Source organism: Macaca fascicularis, chromosome 1 (assembly GCF_037993035.2).
Source record: "Macaca fascicularis isolate 582-1 chromosome 1, T2T-MFA8v1.1".
Taxonomy (NCBI): domain Eukaryota; kingdom Metazoa; phylum Chordata; class Mammalia; order Primates; family Cercopithecidae; genus Macaca; species Macaca fascicularis.
In genome coordinates this window covers 40,715,471-40,735,238 of record NC_088375.1, presented here as the reverse complement: position 1 = coordinate 40,735,238, position 19,768 = coordinate 40,715,471, and the positions used below count along the sequence as shown (strand labels likewise).

Below are 19,768 nucleotides of genomic sequence, written 5' to 3'. Positions count from 1 at the left end.
AAATGAAGCCCTATTATATCACACAGTGCCTAGTCGATGGTAGGCATTTAGTCTTTTTTAACAAATTAATGAATGTTCCGTTGAACTTTAAAAAACCCATAGATGGTTGTCTTGGACCTTCCCTGAGTTCTAGGTAATGGGATGCATACGGTAGCAAACAAAACCAGCAGATGTCCCAGCCCACATGGAGTTTACATGCAATTTGGGGGGAAAGAAAATAAACAAGATAAATAAGTAATATCGAGAGAGAATATTAGGATAGTGGTATTTGTTAAGGAGAAATATAAAAAGCAGTGGAAAGGAATAGGAAGTTGGGAGGTGGTAAGATGGGTGGGAAGGAGGGTAGAAAGTGCCATATGCCGGTTTGCTGTTTTAGTTATATTTTCATACTTGTCTGGTTCATGATCTTTGTCCATTTATCTATGTTTTTCTTACGGCACAATGTTTTCTTATGAATTATTTACATAACAAATACATCAAAATATTTGTCTATATCACTGTATTGCAGATTTTCTTTTACTCGTTCCTGACAAATCATCTTTCTTTCCAAAGTACCTCATCAGTAGATTTTGTTTTGCTGATTTAAGCCCCTTTCCCCCCTTCCTTCTTTTATCCTTGGTCAATGAGATGTATATTTATCTTATTAATTCAATAAATACCACCTCACATCCAACAGGGAGGTTATACTACATGCTTGAACACAGACTTTATGAGCTAGTAACATTTCAAAGAAGGAGGTTGCTAATTTTTTGTGTGGTTTTTTGGTTTTTGTTGTTGTTGTTGTTGTTGTTGTTTTTCTTTTTTCGAGACAAAGTCTCACTCTGTTGCCCAGGCTAAAGTGCAGTGGTGTGATCTCAGCTCATTGCAACCTCTACTTCCCAGGTTCAAGGGATTCTCGTGCCTCAGCCCCCTGAGTATCCAGGATTACAGGCATTTGCCACCATACCCAGCTAATTTTAGTATTTTTTTTAAGTCAATAAATTTTTATTCAAGGAGTTTCATGTTGTGATTTCTTCCGCTGGCCATCAAGGTCACCTTGGATCCTCTAGAGAGCTGGAGTCAAACAATTTATCTTCAAGTTAGCCATTTTTAATGAAACCGATGCTTGTTTTAACCCAGTTGTCGTGTCAGCCCATAATTATTTTATTTTGGCTTCTGTCATCTCCTTTTAATATGGATATGCTGATGAAGACTTCAAAATTCACCTTATAGCTTTTATAATCTTCTGAAATACAATGGAATATTTTAGTAGTTCTAGTAGAGAAGGGGTTTCACCATGTTGGCCAGGCTGTGAACTCCTGACCTCAAGTGATCTGCCTGCCTCAGCCTCCCAAAGTGTTGGGATTACAGGCGTAAGCCACTGCACCCAGCCAAGAGGGTTGCTAGTGTTTTATTTTGCCAAAGATATTTGCCTTTGTCAAGCATGTATCATATTATCCATGGTTTCCTACTTGAGCAGGAATCAGTGCATGATCTGATGTATGCATCTAAAAAGAAGACTGGCTATTATGGGGAAATGGAGTTAGGGAGGGTGGAAGCAGGGAGTGCCCCTGACAAAGGAAAGAGCAAACCTAAAAGCCCAAGGTGGGAAACAGTCTGGTGCATTCTAGAACTCATGCAAGGATTTGTGCGTTGGAGTCCAGGTATGTGTTCGGGATCTGGCATTAAGATATTGCAGATCATCAGAAAATAAAATTTTAAAAATCAGACTTGAACCCTGAACAGACCTAAAGCCATTCTGGGGTCAGTAAATAAAACAAGCAGGTTTTTCTCCATCTTTCGCTGAACTCTGACCTAGGTCCCATCCATCATTTCTTTGACTATTCATTTGTACAGAGCCAGGGACACCTCTTCAAGGTTTCATCCTCTCCATTTTCTGCCCCCTCACTCCAGGTCCCTCAAAATCCTTGATTCTGCCAGCCAGCGTTCTCTCCAAAGCCAAGGAAATGAGACTCTGCAAGTTTACCTCAAATCCTACATAAACCCATCCAAAACAGAGTCATCTGAGTCAGATTTTCACAGATTTCTTTAAGTCTAGTAAAGCATGGATGGTAATTGCGTCTGACTGCTGTATACTACTTCTCTGGCACTGAAGCATTTATTACAATAATAACTATAATAGCACACAGTCGCTGACCCTCAAGGTGCTTCTTAGGAAAGACCGCCAGGCAGCCAGACACAGGCTGGACCGCCCACTACCACCCACACTCACCGGGAGACACAGATCAAAGCAGCCGGAGCCCCTCCTTAAACAATAGAGTGAGGCGTGCAGGATCCCTCGGGCTCACTTCACAACACTCCCACCCCTCACTAAAACATGCAGCTCCAACGAGTTAGGTCAGGAAGCAAAGGGGCAAAGGCGGTTTCCCAGCTGTGGCCTTAGGAGAATAAAAGGAAACAGAAAATATTTCCTCAGGTTGTACTCAGGGCAAGGCCTTGGAATAATCATCATCAGTAGTCGCAGTTCATTGGGATCTCATTTTAAATTTCCCATAAGAAATAGTGCCCTTTTGAGGCATACAATTATGAGAAATTTCAATCACTTGGCATACATATGATTATTTGTCTATAACCAGGTCCTCTTTCTATTGTTCTTTTTTTTTTTTTTTTGAAACAGTCTCGTTCTGTCGCCCAGGTTGGAGTGCAATGGGGCGATCTTGGCTCATTGCAACCTCCGCCTCCCAGATTCAAGTGATTCTCCTGCCTCAGGTGGGATTACAGGCACCCATCACAACGCCCGGCTGATTTTGCATGTTTAGTAGAGACGGGGTTTTGCCTTGTCGGCCAGGCTGGTCTTGAACTCCTGACCTCAGGTGACTTGCCCGCCTTGGCCTCCCAAAGTGCTGGGATTACAGGCATGAGCCACCGCGCCTGGCCCTTTTTTTATTGTTCTGAACTGAAAAACATGCTCTGCTTTTCACTAAGGTGATCTAATCGCTGTCTTTGTATAATCTGTGAAATCATCGTGCTTTTTATTGCTTTAACGGTAATGACAAAATTAAAAATCCAAACTCCTTTCAAAACTCAGCAGATGTGGCCCCCGCCAACCTTTCCAACTTTACCTCATCAAGAGTTCACTGGGCTCCAACGCACAGATCTAGGCTGCACTAACCCGGTCCCACCTCTGGCTTTTAGGCTCGCTATTTCCTTTATCGGGAGCACTCCCTGCTTCCACCCTCCCTAAATCCATTTCCAGGTAACAGCCAGTCTTCTTTTCAGATGCGTAAATCAGATTGTGCACTTCCTTGCGGATAACCTCCGATAGCTTCTCTCTCCCATAAATGCCCAGAGCACTTCGTCCTCACCTCTCTCAGCATTTGCCTTGTTCTAGCCTGTGTCATCATTGTTTATGTCTATGACTTATTTCTTCTACAGCATTTCTCACCTTATATCCCCACAGTACCTAATGCAATGCTTGGATGGATGGATGGATGGATGGATGGATGGATGGATGAAAAGATGGTGGACAGCATGATGGATAGAAGGAGAGAGAAAGGAAGGGAGAGAGGAAATGAGGGAGGGAAGGAAGGAAGAGAGGGAGGGAGGGAGGGAGGAAGGAAGGAAGGAAGGAAGGAAGGAAGGAAGGAAGGAAGGAAGGAAGGAAGGAAGAAAGGAAGGAAGGGGAAAGGAAGGAAGGAAGGAATATAGGTAGTCTGACTCTAAGAAAAGTCTGTAATCCCAGCACTTTGGGAGGCCAAGGTGGGTGGATCACAAGATTAAGAGATTGAGACCATCCTGGCCAACACAGTGAAACCCCACCTCTACTAAAAATACAAAAATTAGCTGGGTGTGGTGGCACACGCCTGTAGTCCCAGCTACTCGGGAGGCTGAGGCAGGAGAATCGCTTGAACCTGGGAAGCGGAGGGTGCAGTGAGCTGAGATGGTGCCACAGCACTCCAGCCTGGGCAACAGTGCGAGACTCTGTCTAAAAAACGAACGACGGATGAACGAACGAGAGAAAGAAAGAAAGAGAGAAAGAGAGAGAGAGAGAGAAAGAGAGAAAAAGAAAAAAGAAAAGAAAAACCAAACAATAACCTGAACATACAGAAATCTCCCTGAAGTCCAGGGAGATTTCCCCAATACATTACACAAAGTTTCCATTGTCTACATAGATGACAATCAGTGTAAAAAAACTGATGTTCCAAGCAAAAAAATCCATGGTGAGATGGGAACAGAAAGAATTGTGAAAGGAACATGAGATTTTCAATGAGATTAAGGGTCTGGGACTTTCAGGTTGCTGCTCATACCAGATGAACTATTTCCACCCCAGGAATGCCCACCCATCTGTGGTCTATGAGCCCAGAGCTGCAATGCTTTCTGCCTGCCATCTCAAAAGGCAGCGAGCCTAGGGCTGTGTGGGAGGAGGGCAAGGGATGAGGCAGGCCTCAGAGCATGAGATCAGTTTGCAGTGCTCCGGCAGCCTTGATAGGTAGTGTACTTGGCAGCTGTGTGGGACGATGTCAGGAGCTAGGAATTTGAGCATCATGTTTAAACCTGACAGTGTGTGCTGGCTGCTATTACGTAGTGCTTTGTTGCTCTTGCTACCATTTCAGTTGCTTAGTGCACTAAAACTGATTCAGAGAAACAGTAAGTTTATATGATGTGACCTATAATCTCCCGTGAATTAGCCCAACTATAAATCATTTAAAAATGATGCTTGGCCCGGCGCAGTGGCTCACGCCTATAATCCCAGCACTTTGGGAGGCTGAGGCGGGCAGATCACAAGGTCAGGAGGTTGAGACCATCCTGGCCAACGTGGTGAAACACTGTCTCTACTAAAATACACACAAAAATATTAGCCAGGTGTGGTGGCAGGCGCCTGTAGTCCCAGCTACTGGAGAGGCTAAGGCAGGGGAATCACTTGAACACAGGAGGTGGAGGTTGCAGTGAGCCGAGATCACGAAACTGCACTCCAGCCTGGCAACAGAGCAAGACTCTGTCTCAATTAAAAAAAAAAAAAAAAGGTGATATTCAATGATCTTTCTTATTTAGAGGAAAGGATGTGCCCTGTGTTTCCTTTCCTGCATTTTGTGTCCCTCATTCCCTTTCTGAGACATCAAATCTTTTCCCCTCCTTCCTTTGTGCAACTCTCTTCCCTTGGATGTGATGATGTCATGCTGCCAGGTGTCTGCCCGCCTTCTGACCTTCCCTATTCAAGGCTTTGCTGGCCCCTCTCCTTACCCCAACTCTAAATGTCAGTGCTCCTCAGGGCTCCTTAATCTGTCGGTGCTCCTCAGGGCTCCTTAATCTCCACAACTTCTCTGTCTGAGTCTCCCCTGGGGTGATCTCATCAATGGCAAGGGCTTCGATAACCACCATAGGTGTTGACATCCCAAGATACTTCCTTGGTCCAGACTTCATCCTCAACTTCAGGTCCTCAAGTCTGCCATCCACTTTATTTATTTACTTATTACTTTTACATTTCCTTTTTTTTTTTTTTTTTTTTTTTTTTTTTAAGAGGCAGAGTCTCACTCTGCCGCCCAGGCTGGAGCGCAGTCACACGATCTTGGTTCACTGCAACCTCCACCTCCCAGGTTCAAGCGATTCTCCTTCCTCAGCCTTCTGAGTAGCTGGGATTACAGGCACACACCACCACACCTGGCTAATTTTTGTATTTTTAGTAGAGACAGGGTTTTGCCTCGTTTGCCAGGTTGGTCTCAAACTCCTGACCTCAAATGATCTGCCCACCTCACCGTCCCAAAGTGCTAGGATTACAGGCATGAGCCACCGCGCCCAGCTCACTTTACATTTCCAATTGGTTATCTCAAAAGTTCTTCACAGAAAACCTCTTTAAAACCAAACTTGTGATTGCCATGCCTTTAAGTCAGAAAGCTGGAAGCTATCCTTACAGGTTCTCCATCTTTCTCACCCGCCTATTTAACACTGAATTTTGTTGCTATAACCCACTAAATATCTCAAATCCATTCAAGTCCATCTCCACTATGGCCATATCTAGACCAAACCTCAACCATCTCTTGCCTGCCATCACTTTCTAGCTGAATTCTCTGCAACTCCTTTTCCTTCCCTCCACTCAGCAATCAGAAAATCTTTCCAAAATACAAATTGTATCACGACTTCTCTGCTTAATATTCTGTAGTTTCTTTCCTTTCCTTTGAAGTTAAGCACCAGAATTCCTCAATATTGCCTCAAGGACTATCATGGTCTTATCCTATCTATTTTTCCCGCCTAATTTCATATAACGCTCACCACTGGGACATCTTCATCTCTCTTCCATTCATTCACATACACTTCATTTTATGTCTTCATTTCCTCTGCTTCTTAAAATTCTTGCTTTATAAAAGAAAACCATCATGGTGGGCAGAGACGAGTTGAGGCTGACAATCTCAACTGGTCTCCTATTTCATTTTTTTCAAAGAAATTACACTAAAAACTAAATCTTAATACACCTTATTGGATACCATTCCCTTCTTCTGAGTCAAAGGACTGCTCTCGTGTAAACCGACAACTCTTTTATGTTCAAAGACAGCAACAGTTGCCTCCATGAAGTCACCTATAATGAGGTCTTTCAGTGGGAAGTCCAAATGTAAAAAGCTATACTGAAGATGGTGAATAAAGTTTCAGTTGCATATAACCACTTTTAAAAATCTAGCAAAGTTTGTTCTCAGTACAAAAGCAATTATTGAAAGTGTCCTTTAAATAGAAATTTATCCTAATGTATTTTAAACATTTTTATCAGCCGGGCACAGTGGTTCACACCTGTAATCCCACCACTTTGGGAGGCCAAGGCAGGTGAATCACTTGAGGTCAGGAGTTTGAGACCAGCCTTACCAAAATGGTGAAACCCTGTCTCTACTAAAAATACAAAATTAGCTGGGCATGGTGACACACACCTATAATCCCAGTTACTCGGGAGGCTAAGGCAGGAGAATCACTTGAACCTGGGAGGCAGAGGTTGCAGTGAGCCTAGATTGTGCCATCGCACTCCAGCCTGGGGAGCAAGAGTGAAACTCCGTCTCAAAAAAAAAAAAAAAAATTTATGAAAAACAAATAATTTTGACAAAATATTCAAATTGCATATTATGTATGCAATCTAAAGCAAGATACCATCTGTCATTTATCAGTTTGATATCAAAGGCATCAGAAGCTATGATCCTCTTTGCAAAAATCCGTCTCTTCAAATCTGAGATATTCAAGATGAAAAGATGAATATTTTTATTATATTATATTTACTTGTGATGATGAAAATGCTTATAAGGATTTTTCTAGTTTTAAAACCTCCTACATGGAATTTTTCTTTCCAAATTTTAATATGTTTCTCGGCTGAAGCAGATATTTTAAAACAAAATCTGAATCCTTCATCATTTAAACTGGCCTTGAACTTTATTGTTTAATGTGTGAATATCTGCTCCCAGTTTTATCTTTTTAAAGAATGTCACAATATGTTCCCTAATTAGAATAAGAAAACTGAAATGGTACTTCTCTCACTAAGCCTTTTAAGTGAATTTAGTCTTCTTTCGCAAATTTTTCATAGCCACATTTTAAGCCACCACAGCCAGAGGACTGATGCCATATCCTCCTGAGCCTGATCATTTGTTTAATTTAAATAAAGGGTATGGCACCAGTTGACATTTAAATGTCTAAGCAGTGTGAGTAAGGCTGCAGCAAGAAGTGCAAGGATGAGAGGAAGGAACGACGGAGCTCAGTTCTCTAAACACACAGGCAATTTTGAATCATAAAGTACGGGTGAGTCTTTTCAACTCTAAATAGTCCAAAGTCATCAAGAGTCAGTGAAACTCAGATCACTACCATTTCCTTTTAAATGATTATGACTTCAGAGGAGACACCTCTCTCACCGAGAGTTCATAGTACATGATATCACAACCTAGACTTGGGAATGTGCCCATGTGAACTGTAGATGACTCAGCCTGGTGAGGACTCACTCCATCAGGAGTTCACACCTGGAGATGTCTTCCCCTGACACTCCACTGGAACACCAGCCCCAGGCAGACAATGAGGAGAGGGAAGAAAGTCCCAGCGAACAGGGAAACTGGGGACACCACATTTTGTCTGACTAGCAAAGGAGTGGAGGGCAAAGGTAAAAGCTGAGGGTTCAGTCTGAGTAAGCTCAAAGGTGAAAGGGAAGGCAAAATGAGGACATCAGAGTTATAGCTGGCACTGTCAAAGGCTCTACCACAAACCAGCTGCTTTCAGCTGCAGCACAGACTCAGGAAGTGATTGTGGTAAGATTCTATATGACAGCAACCACCTGCATGGAACTCCACACTCTTCTGACCACAGAAACAATGGGTTATACATTTCTGTGAAGTCACCCACAAAGAAAAGCATTCCAGCACAGAAAGGACATTTAACTGTTATTCGAAGAGCACAGTGTTCTCTGGACATTTCTTGCATGGCTTAGAAAAAGGTATCCTATGCCCTTCTAAGAAGCAGTTGAAATAAAGGGAATCAGAGATTCCAGGGAAGCTAGAGGTAAATACTTGAAGCAAAGAGGACCAAAAGGAAAGAAATCATGTATGATATGTCTGAACAAAGAAAAGTTAAAAAGGAGATTCTAATTTGTATTAAAATGCCTTTTGGAGATAATTGGAGTATATGTTAACCATGATTTTTCAATTATTTAAATTTATGTTTCATTGGTTCCTTTAAAAAAAAAAAACAATAAATCTTCCTTTTTAAATCCTTATTGCTTTTGTGAATAATACTTTTTTTGTACAAGGAGATTAGGCACAGATTTTTTGCTATCACTACATCCCTTCACAAACATACAAGCATTTAGGTATGTGTGTGGGCTTACATACCATTATATAGTTCTTAGTCTTCACAAAAGAACAATGGTAATTCATGTGCATTTGCAATGTTGGGAAAATATGCATGGAGTGCGTTTATAGCATCTTCCTTACAGATTTTTTTTTTTTTTTTCAGAAAAAAAGATGAATTAAAACTGTATTGCTGACTGAGTATGGTGGCTCACATCTGTAATTCCAACACTTTGGGAGGCCAAGGTGGGCAGATCATGTGAGGTCAAGAGTTTGAGACCAGGCTGGCCATCATGGAAAATCTCCATCTCTACTAAAAACATAAAAATTAGCTGGGCGTGGTGGTGCTCACCTGTAATCTCAGCTACTCAGGAGGCTGAGATGGGAGAATCGCTTGAATCCAGTAGCCAAGATTGCACCACGGCAAACCAGCCTGGGTGACAGAGGGAGACTCCATCTCAAAAACAAAAACACTGTATTGCCTAAAGTCAGAAGAATGAATTAAATGAGGTCTTATGGGCCAAACTACCTTTATAAATCCATAAAAAGAAGTAACGAACATTTTGAGAAGAGACTGGACCATGAAGACTGCATCAGGGAGTATCTTGCATCTCAGTCGAACAAATATGCTGTTTCTCCACCTACCACTTCCTATGGCAGGTCCACCGTGGCCTCTCCCCTGCTCCCTGCAGATCTCAGAATGTGAAGATCCCCTCCTACCATGGTACAACTGCCTGGGTGGGGCAATAGCAGCAGCTTCAGATTACTGTTGGATCCACTGCCTTCCTGAAGTAGGCCAGGCTATTTGGGATGAAAAATGATTTTTAAACACTAGGAATCCCCTACCAGAAAGTATCCTTTTACCAAGAGCAAAATGGGCAGTGATTTGAAACAGCAGTAAGTATGTATAAAGCTTACATGGTCAACATTTTGGCCATGAAACTGACCACTTCCTGAAAGACTCCAAAACTTACAATGGTCTGTAGCAGGGAGAGAGAAATAATCTCTGGACACGACTACGTATATATAGATGCAAAGTGTCAACAGTCATTAAAGAACAATGATTGATAAATGAGAAAGTCTTATCACAGTACTATCTAAACTGAGCCCCTTGGTCAATTCCAAGCTGCATGATAACCTGACAACAGAGTGGAACAAAGGGAAGAGGAAACTTGGTAATTTGAAATCTGTTCTCTTGTCAATGCCTCACAAACTAGAGCTGTGCTTGGTTTTAACCTGTTGTTCTCTGATATTTTTAAAGGAAAGGCCAATATATTGAATCACATACACAAATGGAGACTTCTGAAAAGATGAGATAGATGTCTCCTTTTGAAATACAGGTGGTATTTCAACAATAGATAAAGGTTCCATCAAGCTTGAAACTTAGTTTAAATGAAAATTCTGGCTGGGCACAGTGGCTCGCGCCTGCAATCCCAGCACTTTGGGAGGCTGAGGTGGGCAGATTACGAGGTCAGGAGATCCGAGACCGTCCTGGCTAACACGGTGAAACCCCGTCTCCACTAAAAATACAAAAATTAGTTGGCCATGGTGTTGCACCCCTGCAGTCCCAGCTACCTGGGAAGCTGATGCAGGAGAATTGCTTAAACCTGGGAGGCAGAGGTTTTAGTGAACCAAGATGGTGCCACTGCACTCCAGCCTGGGTGACAGAGCAAGACTCCACCTCAAAAAAAGAAAATTGAGAAACACGCCAACGAATTATCTCAGAAAAAGAACATTAAACTAGCAACTGAAATCTGGCCCTGGTCAAGGCAGTCACTCTTCTGTGTCTCAATTTTCCTATCTATAAAAGGATGAAACATGCTGGAGCCCAGCTCTGCTATGACCAATAGTGAGAATTTGGGCAGTTAATTTACCTCACTGGGTGTCATTTTTCTCATGTATAAAAATGAGAGGGTCTTGTAGAGAACCCCTGAGGCCCACTCTCATTTTAGTTCTACAATACTGTAATAAGAGAAAAACATGGTGAAACATAAAATATTTTGTAAGAAATGCCCCACATCAGTGCAGCTGAGCATTTGGATGATTTGTCCAAGTTTTAAGTTAGTTGTGGGAAATGATTTGGCTGCAATTTGATTCTTTTCTATTGAGGAGATACATACCCCCACAATAAATAAAAAGACACAGAATTCTATAAATATAAGCCCTGAAGAAGTGCAGGATCCGTATACCTTTGGCCAATTGATCTCCACCCCTCACCTGATACAAGAGAAGGGAAAGACTCAGGTTCTTCCCTAGATCAGTGTTGGAGGAAGAACCATTCTCTTCTATTTCCACGGTTGTGAAGATAAAGAAGCACGTGCTTGTTGGGGAATTACATACGCAGACATACAGTCACCTGCAGACAGAAAAGACTTAGCCTTTGGCTTTGGACATGATTCAAATGTTACATCACCTATCTAGGGATTATATTAGAACACAGCCTAGTAATGATTCAGTCACCTATTAGGTTTAATTTTTGACTAAATGAGAGTATTCCAGAATCTATGGAGCTCCTATTTCTACACTGATCTCTCTCTTTTTTTATTTTTATTTATTTTTTTGATATGGAATCTCATTCTGTCACCCAGGATGGAGTGCAGTGGCATGATCTCGGGTCACTGCAATCTCTGCCTCCCAGGTTCAAGCAGTCCCCCTGCCTCAGCCTCCCAAGTAGCTGGGATTATAGGCACATGCCACCACACCCAGCTAATTTTTTTATTTTTTAATAGAGACAGGGTTTCACCACGCTGGCCAAGCTGGTCTTGAACTCCTGACCTCAAGTGATCCGCCCACCTCGGGCCTCCCAAAATGCTGGGATTAAAGGCATGAGCCACTGCACCCAGTCCTCTACACTGATCTCTAATAGATGATTCAAGTCTTGCCCTTAGAAATTTCTCCAGGAGAGAAAAAAAAAAAAAAAAAAGTCAGTAAGTTTGAACCACTAAAAACTTAAATGGGAAAGATATTCCCAGGATTCTCTCAACACCTTAACTTTATGCCCTGACTTTCCCATAAACATTAATCACAAATCAACAATCTTTCTCAGCTTCTTGGGCCAATGAGGCTGAACTAGTGGCTGGCCCCAGTTTAGAACACCCAGAATTTAAGCCCACATGGGAATTTCCAGCCCACCTCCAACCCAATTCTATATCTCTGTTCATGCTTGAATATAAGGTAGAGGTTTTAATTTTTCCAAAATTATCCCTCAGGAAAAAAAAAAAGATCATATTTAAGTCCTTTCAAAATCTTGCATATTATAGGGTACTTTCTCAATTACTTTATTGTAAAAATATTGTTTAGGGAAGATACATTAAGTTAAAATGACCTCAATCAATGTATTGGAGAGTTATCAGTAAGAAAGGGGCCCAGCTATCTAAATAATTCTCATAATGGTGCATTTCTTCATAATTGTGAATGCTGAAAGTTGCTGCATATAAGCCTTTCAGAGTGATCATGCTGTGAAGATCACAATACACATTGAGGGATAATTTTTCTATCTTTTAAATGTTTTGAAATGATGTACTTTCCAGTGACCACATCAAAAACAGATTCAAACAGTACTATATCTCAAGTCATCTGGTGAGATGAATATAAATGAATATAATTTGAGTATAATTACTTCATAAAATGTGAGTGAACAAATCAATCCAAGTATGTTATTTCATCAATTATGTGACTTTCACTATATCTGTGTAATTAATTTACTAAATTAAACATAAAGAGACATTTGACTACTACATGTATATTGCTAAATGTTTTCATAATCAAGTTGTCCAAATCCTTTCTTTGGATGTGGGGGAAGTTCTTCCCATTGGGAAATGAGAGATGATCTTTGTGGGGTCATCTTATATTTGAGCACGTTTTAGAAAGCATCAGATTTGCTGAATCTGTATGTGATGAGGTCTGATGGATGAAAAAGGCAAAGAGAAGTAATGATACGAGATCCAATCTTGAAACTGCAACCTGCTTTGGGTTCCTTGTTTCGTTGGGTAAAACTTGAAGCTCATTTCTGCTTGAGCAGGAAGGCTCCTCAGCACCTTTCTTGGACTGATGAAAGGACAGTAAAAAGGAGGCCCTTCAAAAATGTTACCACTTAAAATACAGAAGGCAATATACCAAATTCAGTACTGGCAGGGCAGTTAGTTGTAATAACAATAGTAATCTATTAACATGTATTAAGTGCTTACCAGACAATGTGCAAAGTGCTTTTTGTGTAATGATCATATCAATTTATCATCTTTATTCTAGAGATATAGAAGCTAAGTAACAGGTGAGGTAGCTTGCCCAAGTCCCAAAGTATAAATGTGCCACAATGGTACATGATAGGGCTGGGATTTGAACCCAGGCAGTCTTACTCCAGAGCCTGCACTTTTATGTATGATGCTATACCACTTCAATGATTTAAATAACAGAATCTGCAAGGGAGCTTAAACATTTCAAAGGTTCCTTCCTACTATCCACAGCATCTTTTTTCTAGCGTCAGGGCATGGGAGGAACCAAATTAGTGATCTGTAATAATCATGGATTCTGAATTCGCCATTCTAGAAGAACAATTGCTTCAAAACTCACCTGATGGCTAAATCCAGATGTGTTAGTCCTCATTCCTTGTATATACACATTTGGATATCTGAATACCAGTTATTACTGCCATGTTGCTGACAGTCTTCCTTTGACTAACAAAACCCTCTTCTTCCTTGATTCTCCTCTATCCTCAGTGCTCATTCCTCCTGATTCTGCTCCATTGTTCCTCTGTCTCTTGTTTAAGTGCTGAGGTTTCTTTTACCTCCATATCCTAGGCAATCTCGTCTGTGGTCAAGGCTTTGCTTTCTACCTGTGGGCCCCCAAATTTATATCTCAAATTTCTTTTCTAAACTTCAAAATCATAGTTCCAGCTGTTCACTGGAACTGCTGGATATCTCTATGTGCATCTCAAATTCAACAGGTCCCCACAAGAATTTACTCTCTCCTCTCCACTCACTGTCCAACCTTGTTCCCAAATCTGATCCTTCTTTTATTATTATTATTATTTTTTTGAGATAGGGTCTCACTCTGTCACCCAGGCTAGAGTGCAATGGTGCAATCTCAACTCACTGTAGCCTCACCGTCACAGGCTCAAGTGATCCTCCTGCCTCAGCCTCCTAGAGGTGGAGTTTCTCCATGTTGCCCAGGCCGGTCTCGAACTCCTGGGCTCAAGTGATCCACCCACCTCAGCCTCCGAAAGTGCTGGGATTATAGGCATGAGTCACTGTGCCCAGGCTGACCCTTCTTTTATAGTCCTCATCCTTTAATGGCATCACTGTCTAACCATATACAAACCTAAAGCCTTGGATCCATCTTGGACTCTTCCTTATTTCTCACAACTTTCCTGTACTCGTATCCCTAACACGCAGACTTATTGGATCACCAGATTCTTCAGATTTCATCTTCTAAATGTCCCTGTAATCTGTGTCCTCTTTGCTTTCATTACCATGATGAAAGCCTTCATCATCTCTCATTTGAATTACTGTAATAATCATTTATCTGGCTTCCCCAGCTCCACTTCATTCTCTTAGCCCTTGAGTGAGTGACCTTTCTAAAACATGAATCCAGTCACACTCATTCCTGCTTACGAATCATTCACACAGCTCTTCTTTGCCTATAGGGTGCCATTCTACTGCACAGCCTGGCACATAAAGCCCTTCACAAACATATTGGTGGCTATGTTTCTAGTCTCTTTCTTATCTCTTATTCAATCCTTCTCTAGTCATACCTCTTGCTGTGAACTAAGATCCAGACCACTGGGGCCACATGACACTTTATGTCACACCAGGCAATCCTATCCTGAAGGGGAGACTTGGTCTTCCTGATCTCTGGACAAATGAGTTCACTATACTGTACTGTTGGCTTTGGATTTTTTAAAGAAATGTGGTTCCAGGCATTTTAAGGCACTTTACAGTAATTGTTCATCCTTTCAAAAACTCTACAAGTTTGAAGTACCATTGCCTCTATTTAACAACGAAGAAGCAGACACCAAGTGTTACTAATAAGGAACTAGTAAGTGAATGAACCAAAATGTAAAGCCGGGTCAGGCTGACTCTAAAGCCTGTGCTTTAGCTGAGCCCAGCCCTGAAAGTCTTGCCGATTTCATCTATTGTCATAATTTCTACTGCAAGGAAACAACCAGCAAGCAACCTCACTGCCTTAGGTTCTCGTATGTGCAGCCCACAGGACACTCAGACACGGTCACTTTGGGACATGGCAGGTACCATATTTTCAGTCCAACTTCTAGCACATCCCAGCATCCCATGAATGAAAAAGCATGTGTGTTCTACCCTGACAACAAACTTCACATTCCCATTGAATCCCAAAATGAAGGCCTCTGAGGAGGGAGAATAAAACCTCAATCTGCCACCAAGGAAGGGGAAAGTGGAAATGAGCCTCAGGGGTATTTCTGACTTCTTGGGGTGGATGGATGCCGAGAAGCTGGTATGTCTTTAAGAACTGAGAGTCCTAGCTCTGTCCTCTTAAGCCTGATTTTATTAAATGATTGATAGCATCCTACATATTTATTTTTGTTCCCTAACCCTAATACACACATATGCACTCAACTATAGCCAACAAGAAAATTGCTTAAATAATTATTTCTCATGTATAAAAGATGTATCTTATTCCTTTATTACTTTTATAATGTGGCTCAAAAAGCTCCAGTCTAAGAGCCCCTGGATCAAGTACCAGTTTCATCTCTGCCAATGGCTGCCTGTGTGACCTTGAGAAACACATTTTCATTTTCTCATTTTTCAAATCAGGAGATTCCAAGTAGTTGATCCATAAGCAGTCCCTTTAAATTCTAATATTCAGACACTATTCTTACTTTGGGGATGTCTTCCATTAGGCTGAGACTTCTTATCCCAGCCCTAAGAGAACCTACCCTTCATGACCATTTTCAGAACCTTTTATTTATCACATTTTAAAACTACATATATTGAAGGTATACAACATGATGTTTCGATATACACAGTAAAATAGTATTCTAGTCAGGCAAATTAATATATTCATTATTTCACATAGTTACCTCCACTCTTTTTTTTTTTTTTTTTTTGGTGGCAATCATACATGGTTTTGAAAACGGTAGTCAGAGATGATAGGTTGGAAGTTAATTCCAAGACTATCTTAGAAAAAAAGGACTGTAGCATTGCATTCAAACACATGCTCAAACATTATTCGTGCCACTCAAATCCAATTCAGGCCAGCATCAGCCAGAGTGCACAATAATACTGGGAATGGTTTATACAATTCCATGTGCATGTGAGCATTATCTCATATCCATGCATGCACATGTGTGGAAATGGCTTCTGGCCTTGGACGTATTGAAATAATGATTGAAATGCCATCAGGTGAAGGAGGTAATATAAACATAAAGCATCAGGGCAATTATACAGGCATATATAGATAGAACTAGGTGACAAGGAAAACACCCATAAAATCTTGCCATAGCTGACACATGCTTACATTTAACAGTTGCTAGGTTCTCACAAAGTTTTGTTTACATGAACTTAACGTCTAATACATGACAGCCAACTAGGTGCCCTAGATAAGATCAAATGACATATGACCCAGGTGCCCAATAAGTGACTGTTGAATGAATATTACATGAAAATACTACGAAAAGTAACGTGATGCAAAAGTTAAGGGTATTGCTAATACTCTTAAGGCTCATTTTTCTATCTGAAAGTTGAAACATGAATTACAGGATTATTGAAGAGGTTCCTTTGCAATCTTTGTGGTGTTCATAGTCACGGGAAACATTCCCACCAAAACCTCTTAACAAAAGCATACGGTGGGGAAAGAACGTATATAACAACATATTACTGATCAAATAGGGGGCCCTTGGTCGAAAAAAGAAATCAAGAAGGAACATTTTTAAAGTAAGGAAGACTCTCTTTTGGCACAGCTTATTGGCTTCCTATTTTTAAAAAGCAGATAACTTTACATATTAGTCTCATTTAAAATCAGTCTCTGGAGAAGCCCCAGATGGGGGAGGAGAAGGGAGCGCTAACAAGGTTCTGGACAAAGTGGGAATCCTCGGAGGTACGTTCAGCCATCACAGTCTGCAGAGAAAGGCAGGTTCTCAGCCCAGGGCTGAGACGTTTCCTCGTGGAAGCCGACTCACCTTCCCTCCTGGAGGTGGCCCGGGCTGCGGGCAGGAGGAGCGAGAAGCAGAGGCAGCAGCCCAGCCAGAGCGCAGGCATGGCGGGGCCGGGCCGCTCCGTCTCTGTCTCCGCTGCAGGGGTCGCTGCCCGGCGCCTCGGCTGCTGGTTCTCACTCTGCGCTCTGCTGTGCCTTCCTTTTCCTTGGTCAGGTGGTTTTATCGACTCTTCTACCTGACTCAGTCCTGACAGGAAGAGAGCCTGTGTTTCAGGGTGTGACTCACCTGTGAATAAGGAGGACCCAGCCCTCCAGAGGCAGACAAACACACACAGCACACACCGGGCTGGAAAAGCGCTCCCCGCAGCCGCCCGCTCCCCCTTGCAGCGAAGAGGGCGCACACCTGGCCCGGGCCAAGGGTGTGGCACAGAGGCTGCGGCCTGGGAGCCTTCGCCTGGAATGTGCCGGATTCCCCGTAGCCCTCCTTCTCTCCCGGGGTGGTCCGGGGCAGATTCACAGAGGTAGATAGCAGCCCACCCCTTCCTCAAACTGGGAGGCCCAATCTTAAGTGCGCTAACTCAGAAATACGGCAGCAGCCCGAATCAGCTCCGGCTTAAAGGACATCAAGGAAGACAAGTCAGTCGGAGAGTCACAACAGGGTCCTCTCCACCCTCCAGCTTAGGGTCAACCTCTCTGAAATACAGCAGCCTCCTTTCTCCAGGCTGAACCAAGGGTTCCTCTGCTGGCCCACATAACTTCCTGCTCACCAGGGTTAGCAACTCATAAAGTAACCTGTTGACTGGCCAACCTCCCTATAAAGACTGAGTATCGTTTTCTTTTTGTTTTTTTGTTTGTTTGTTTTTGTTTTGTTTTCAATGGCACCATCATAGCGCACTGCAGCCTCCAACCCCTGGGCTCAAGCAATCCTCCTGCCTCAGCCTCTTGAGTAGCTAGGGCTACAGGCAAATGCCACCACATCCAGCTAATTTTTGAATTTTTTGTAGAGACGAGGTCTTGTTGTGTTAGGCAGACTTGACCTTGAATTCCTGGCCTCAAGTAATCGTCCTGCCTTGGCCTCCCAAAGTGCTGGGATTACAGGCATAAACACCATCCCTGGCCCACTTTATACTCCTAACTAGTACAGTATCTAGCTTGCAGTTGGTGCTTAATAAATATTGGGTTGAAATGAATAAGAAAGAGGATCTAGATACCAAACTCTTTTATCTTAGAGTGTATTTCTCAGCTATTCTCCTTGGGCACTAGAGAAAATAGTTGTTGAGACCAACTTTGAATGGTATCCACTGTGCTAGGTGAGGTGAGTCATATCTAGACAATTGCAAATCTTGGCATAAACTATATTGTCCCTTCTCCTAAGGAGGCTAGTGACAATAATTCAGAGAGGTGGCTGTCAAGAAGGTTTTGGTTCCTGCTGGAGATTTAAAAATTGCTAGAGCTTTATAAATACACAATCTGTCCAAAACAACCAACCCTTCTTCCCAACATCGAGGCCTACAAAGGCCCCCAATAAATAGCTGTTTGCTGACTAAATGTATGAATGTTCTCTAGATTGTTCTGTGGATGACAACATAAGATAACAAACAAATCATCCAGGGCAGACATAAGTGTCAAAGGTTCTAAGAACTTCAGTTCATGCATGTCATGGAGACCAGTGTGGGCTGACTGGGATAGCTAAGGATGGCTTTGTACAGAATGTGGAGCATGAACTGGGTGTTAGGAATAACTGGGGTCTGAATACAGAACCCAAGAATGGTAGGGGTAAGACAGGTTGCTGCAAAATGGCTGACACCTAATCTAAAATCTCCAGCAACAAAACCTGAGGAATAGAAAAGAAACTCCAACTTTCTCATCCAGGGCTTGATTCTCTTCTACTCTACCCAGGATTCAAACAAATTACACAAATATTCCTCTCTCTCAAAACTCAGAGTCTCCAGCTACAACTAAGGTTTCAGTTCACAGAGACCAGGTCTTTAGAATTTTCCCTCCTAGTCGCTGGGGCCTTGTGAGGGCTGAGGTCCTCTCCCTGAGTCCCATCCATGTTGTGCAGTTCACCACAGTCCTGCAGGAACAAGGGACAGGGCCCTACAAAATAAAGTCTTGAAGGAAGATTTCATTTTAGTACAGATTGCTATAGTTTATTATATCTTAAAAGTTGGAACAGATGTGTTCATCTAGCATCCTTTTGGCACAGTGATAATAGCAATACAAACACATAAGTAATGCTTACTGTTTGTCAGTCGCTGTTGTAAATCCTTATCACATTAACATTTTAATCTTTAAAACAACTTTATGAATTAGGTGTACTATTAATTTCCCCATTTTACAGACAAGAAAACACAGGCATGCGAAAGTCAGGTAACATGCTCAAAGTCACACTGCTAGTAAGTTGCAAAGCCAAGGTTTAAAATCAGGCAGTATGACTCCACAATGCATTAGCTCTTTGTTAGGTCAGATTAAAAAGTACCATAAAAAAAGACAAATTCACATCACTGAATGAATTCAACATGCAATCAAAGGTTATTTATCAATGACCATTATAACCTGGCCAGATTGTAGACTATTGGCCTACATCGATAAATTCAAGTCACAAAGGACTTTGAACAAATATTTCCAATTTTTCCCAAGATGTTAGTTCTAGAAGGACTCCCAGAGGTCATCTGGACCACGGGTAGCAAATGGACAGCAGGCCCCTGGGCACCAGACCCACCAGCAGCCTCTTTTATGTGAACAGTGCAGGATTTAACACATTTTTAAAACATAAATGCTTTAAGGCAGGCACTCCCTAACTTTTCTCAGTTCCCACCTCTTCACATTGCCTTATTCTGGGCTTCTCCACACATCCAAACAACTGTCCGGCTCAGGCTTGACACCCCTGCTCTGGCCTCATC

At 42.1% G+C, this 19,768-nt stretch overlaps 1 protein-coding gene across 1 annotated transcript in view; it reads right to left on the bottom strand.

Moving 5' to 3' along the window:
* Positions 1-17,056, bottom strand: part of LAMC2 (laminin subunit gamma 2) — a 59,573-nt gene extending 42,517 nt beyond the window's left edge. Inside the window, exon 1 of the mRNA XM_005540191.5 lies at positions 16,888-17,056. Coding sequence (XP_005540248.3) covers positions 16,888-16,966 — 79 coding nt within the window. The 5' untranslated portion in view covers positions 16,967-17,056. The remainder of the gene's footprint in view (positions 1-16,887) is intronic.
* Positions 17,057-19,768: the final 2,712 nt, after the last annotated feature.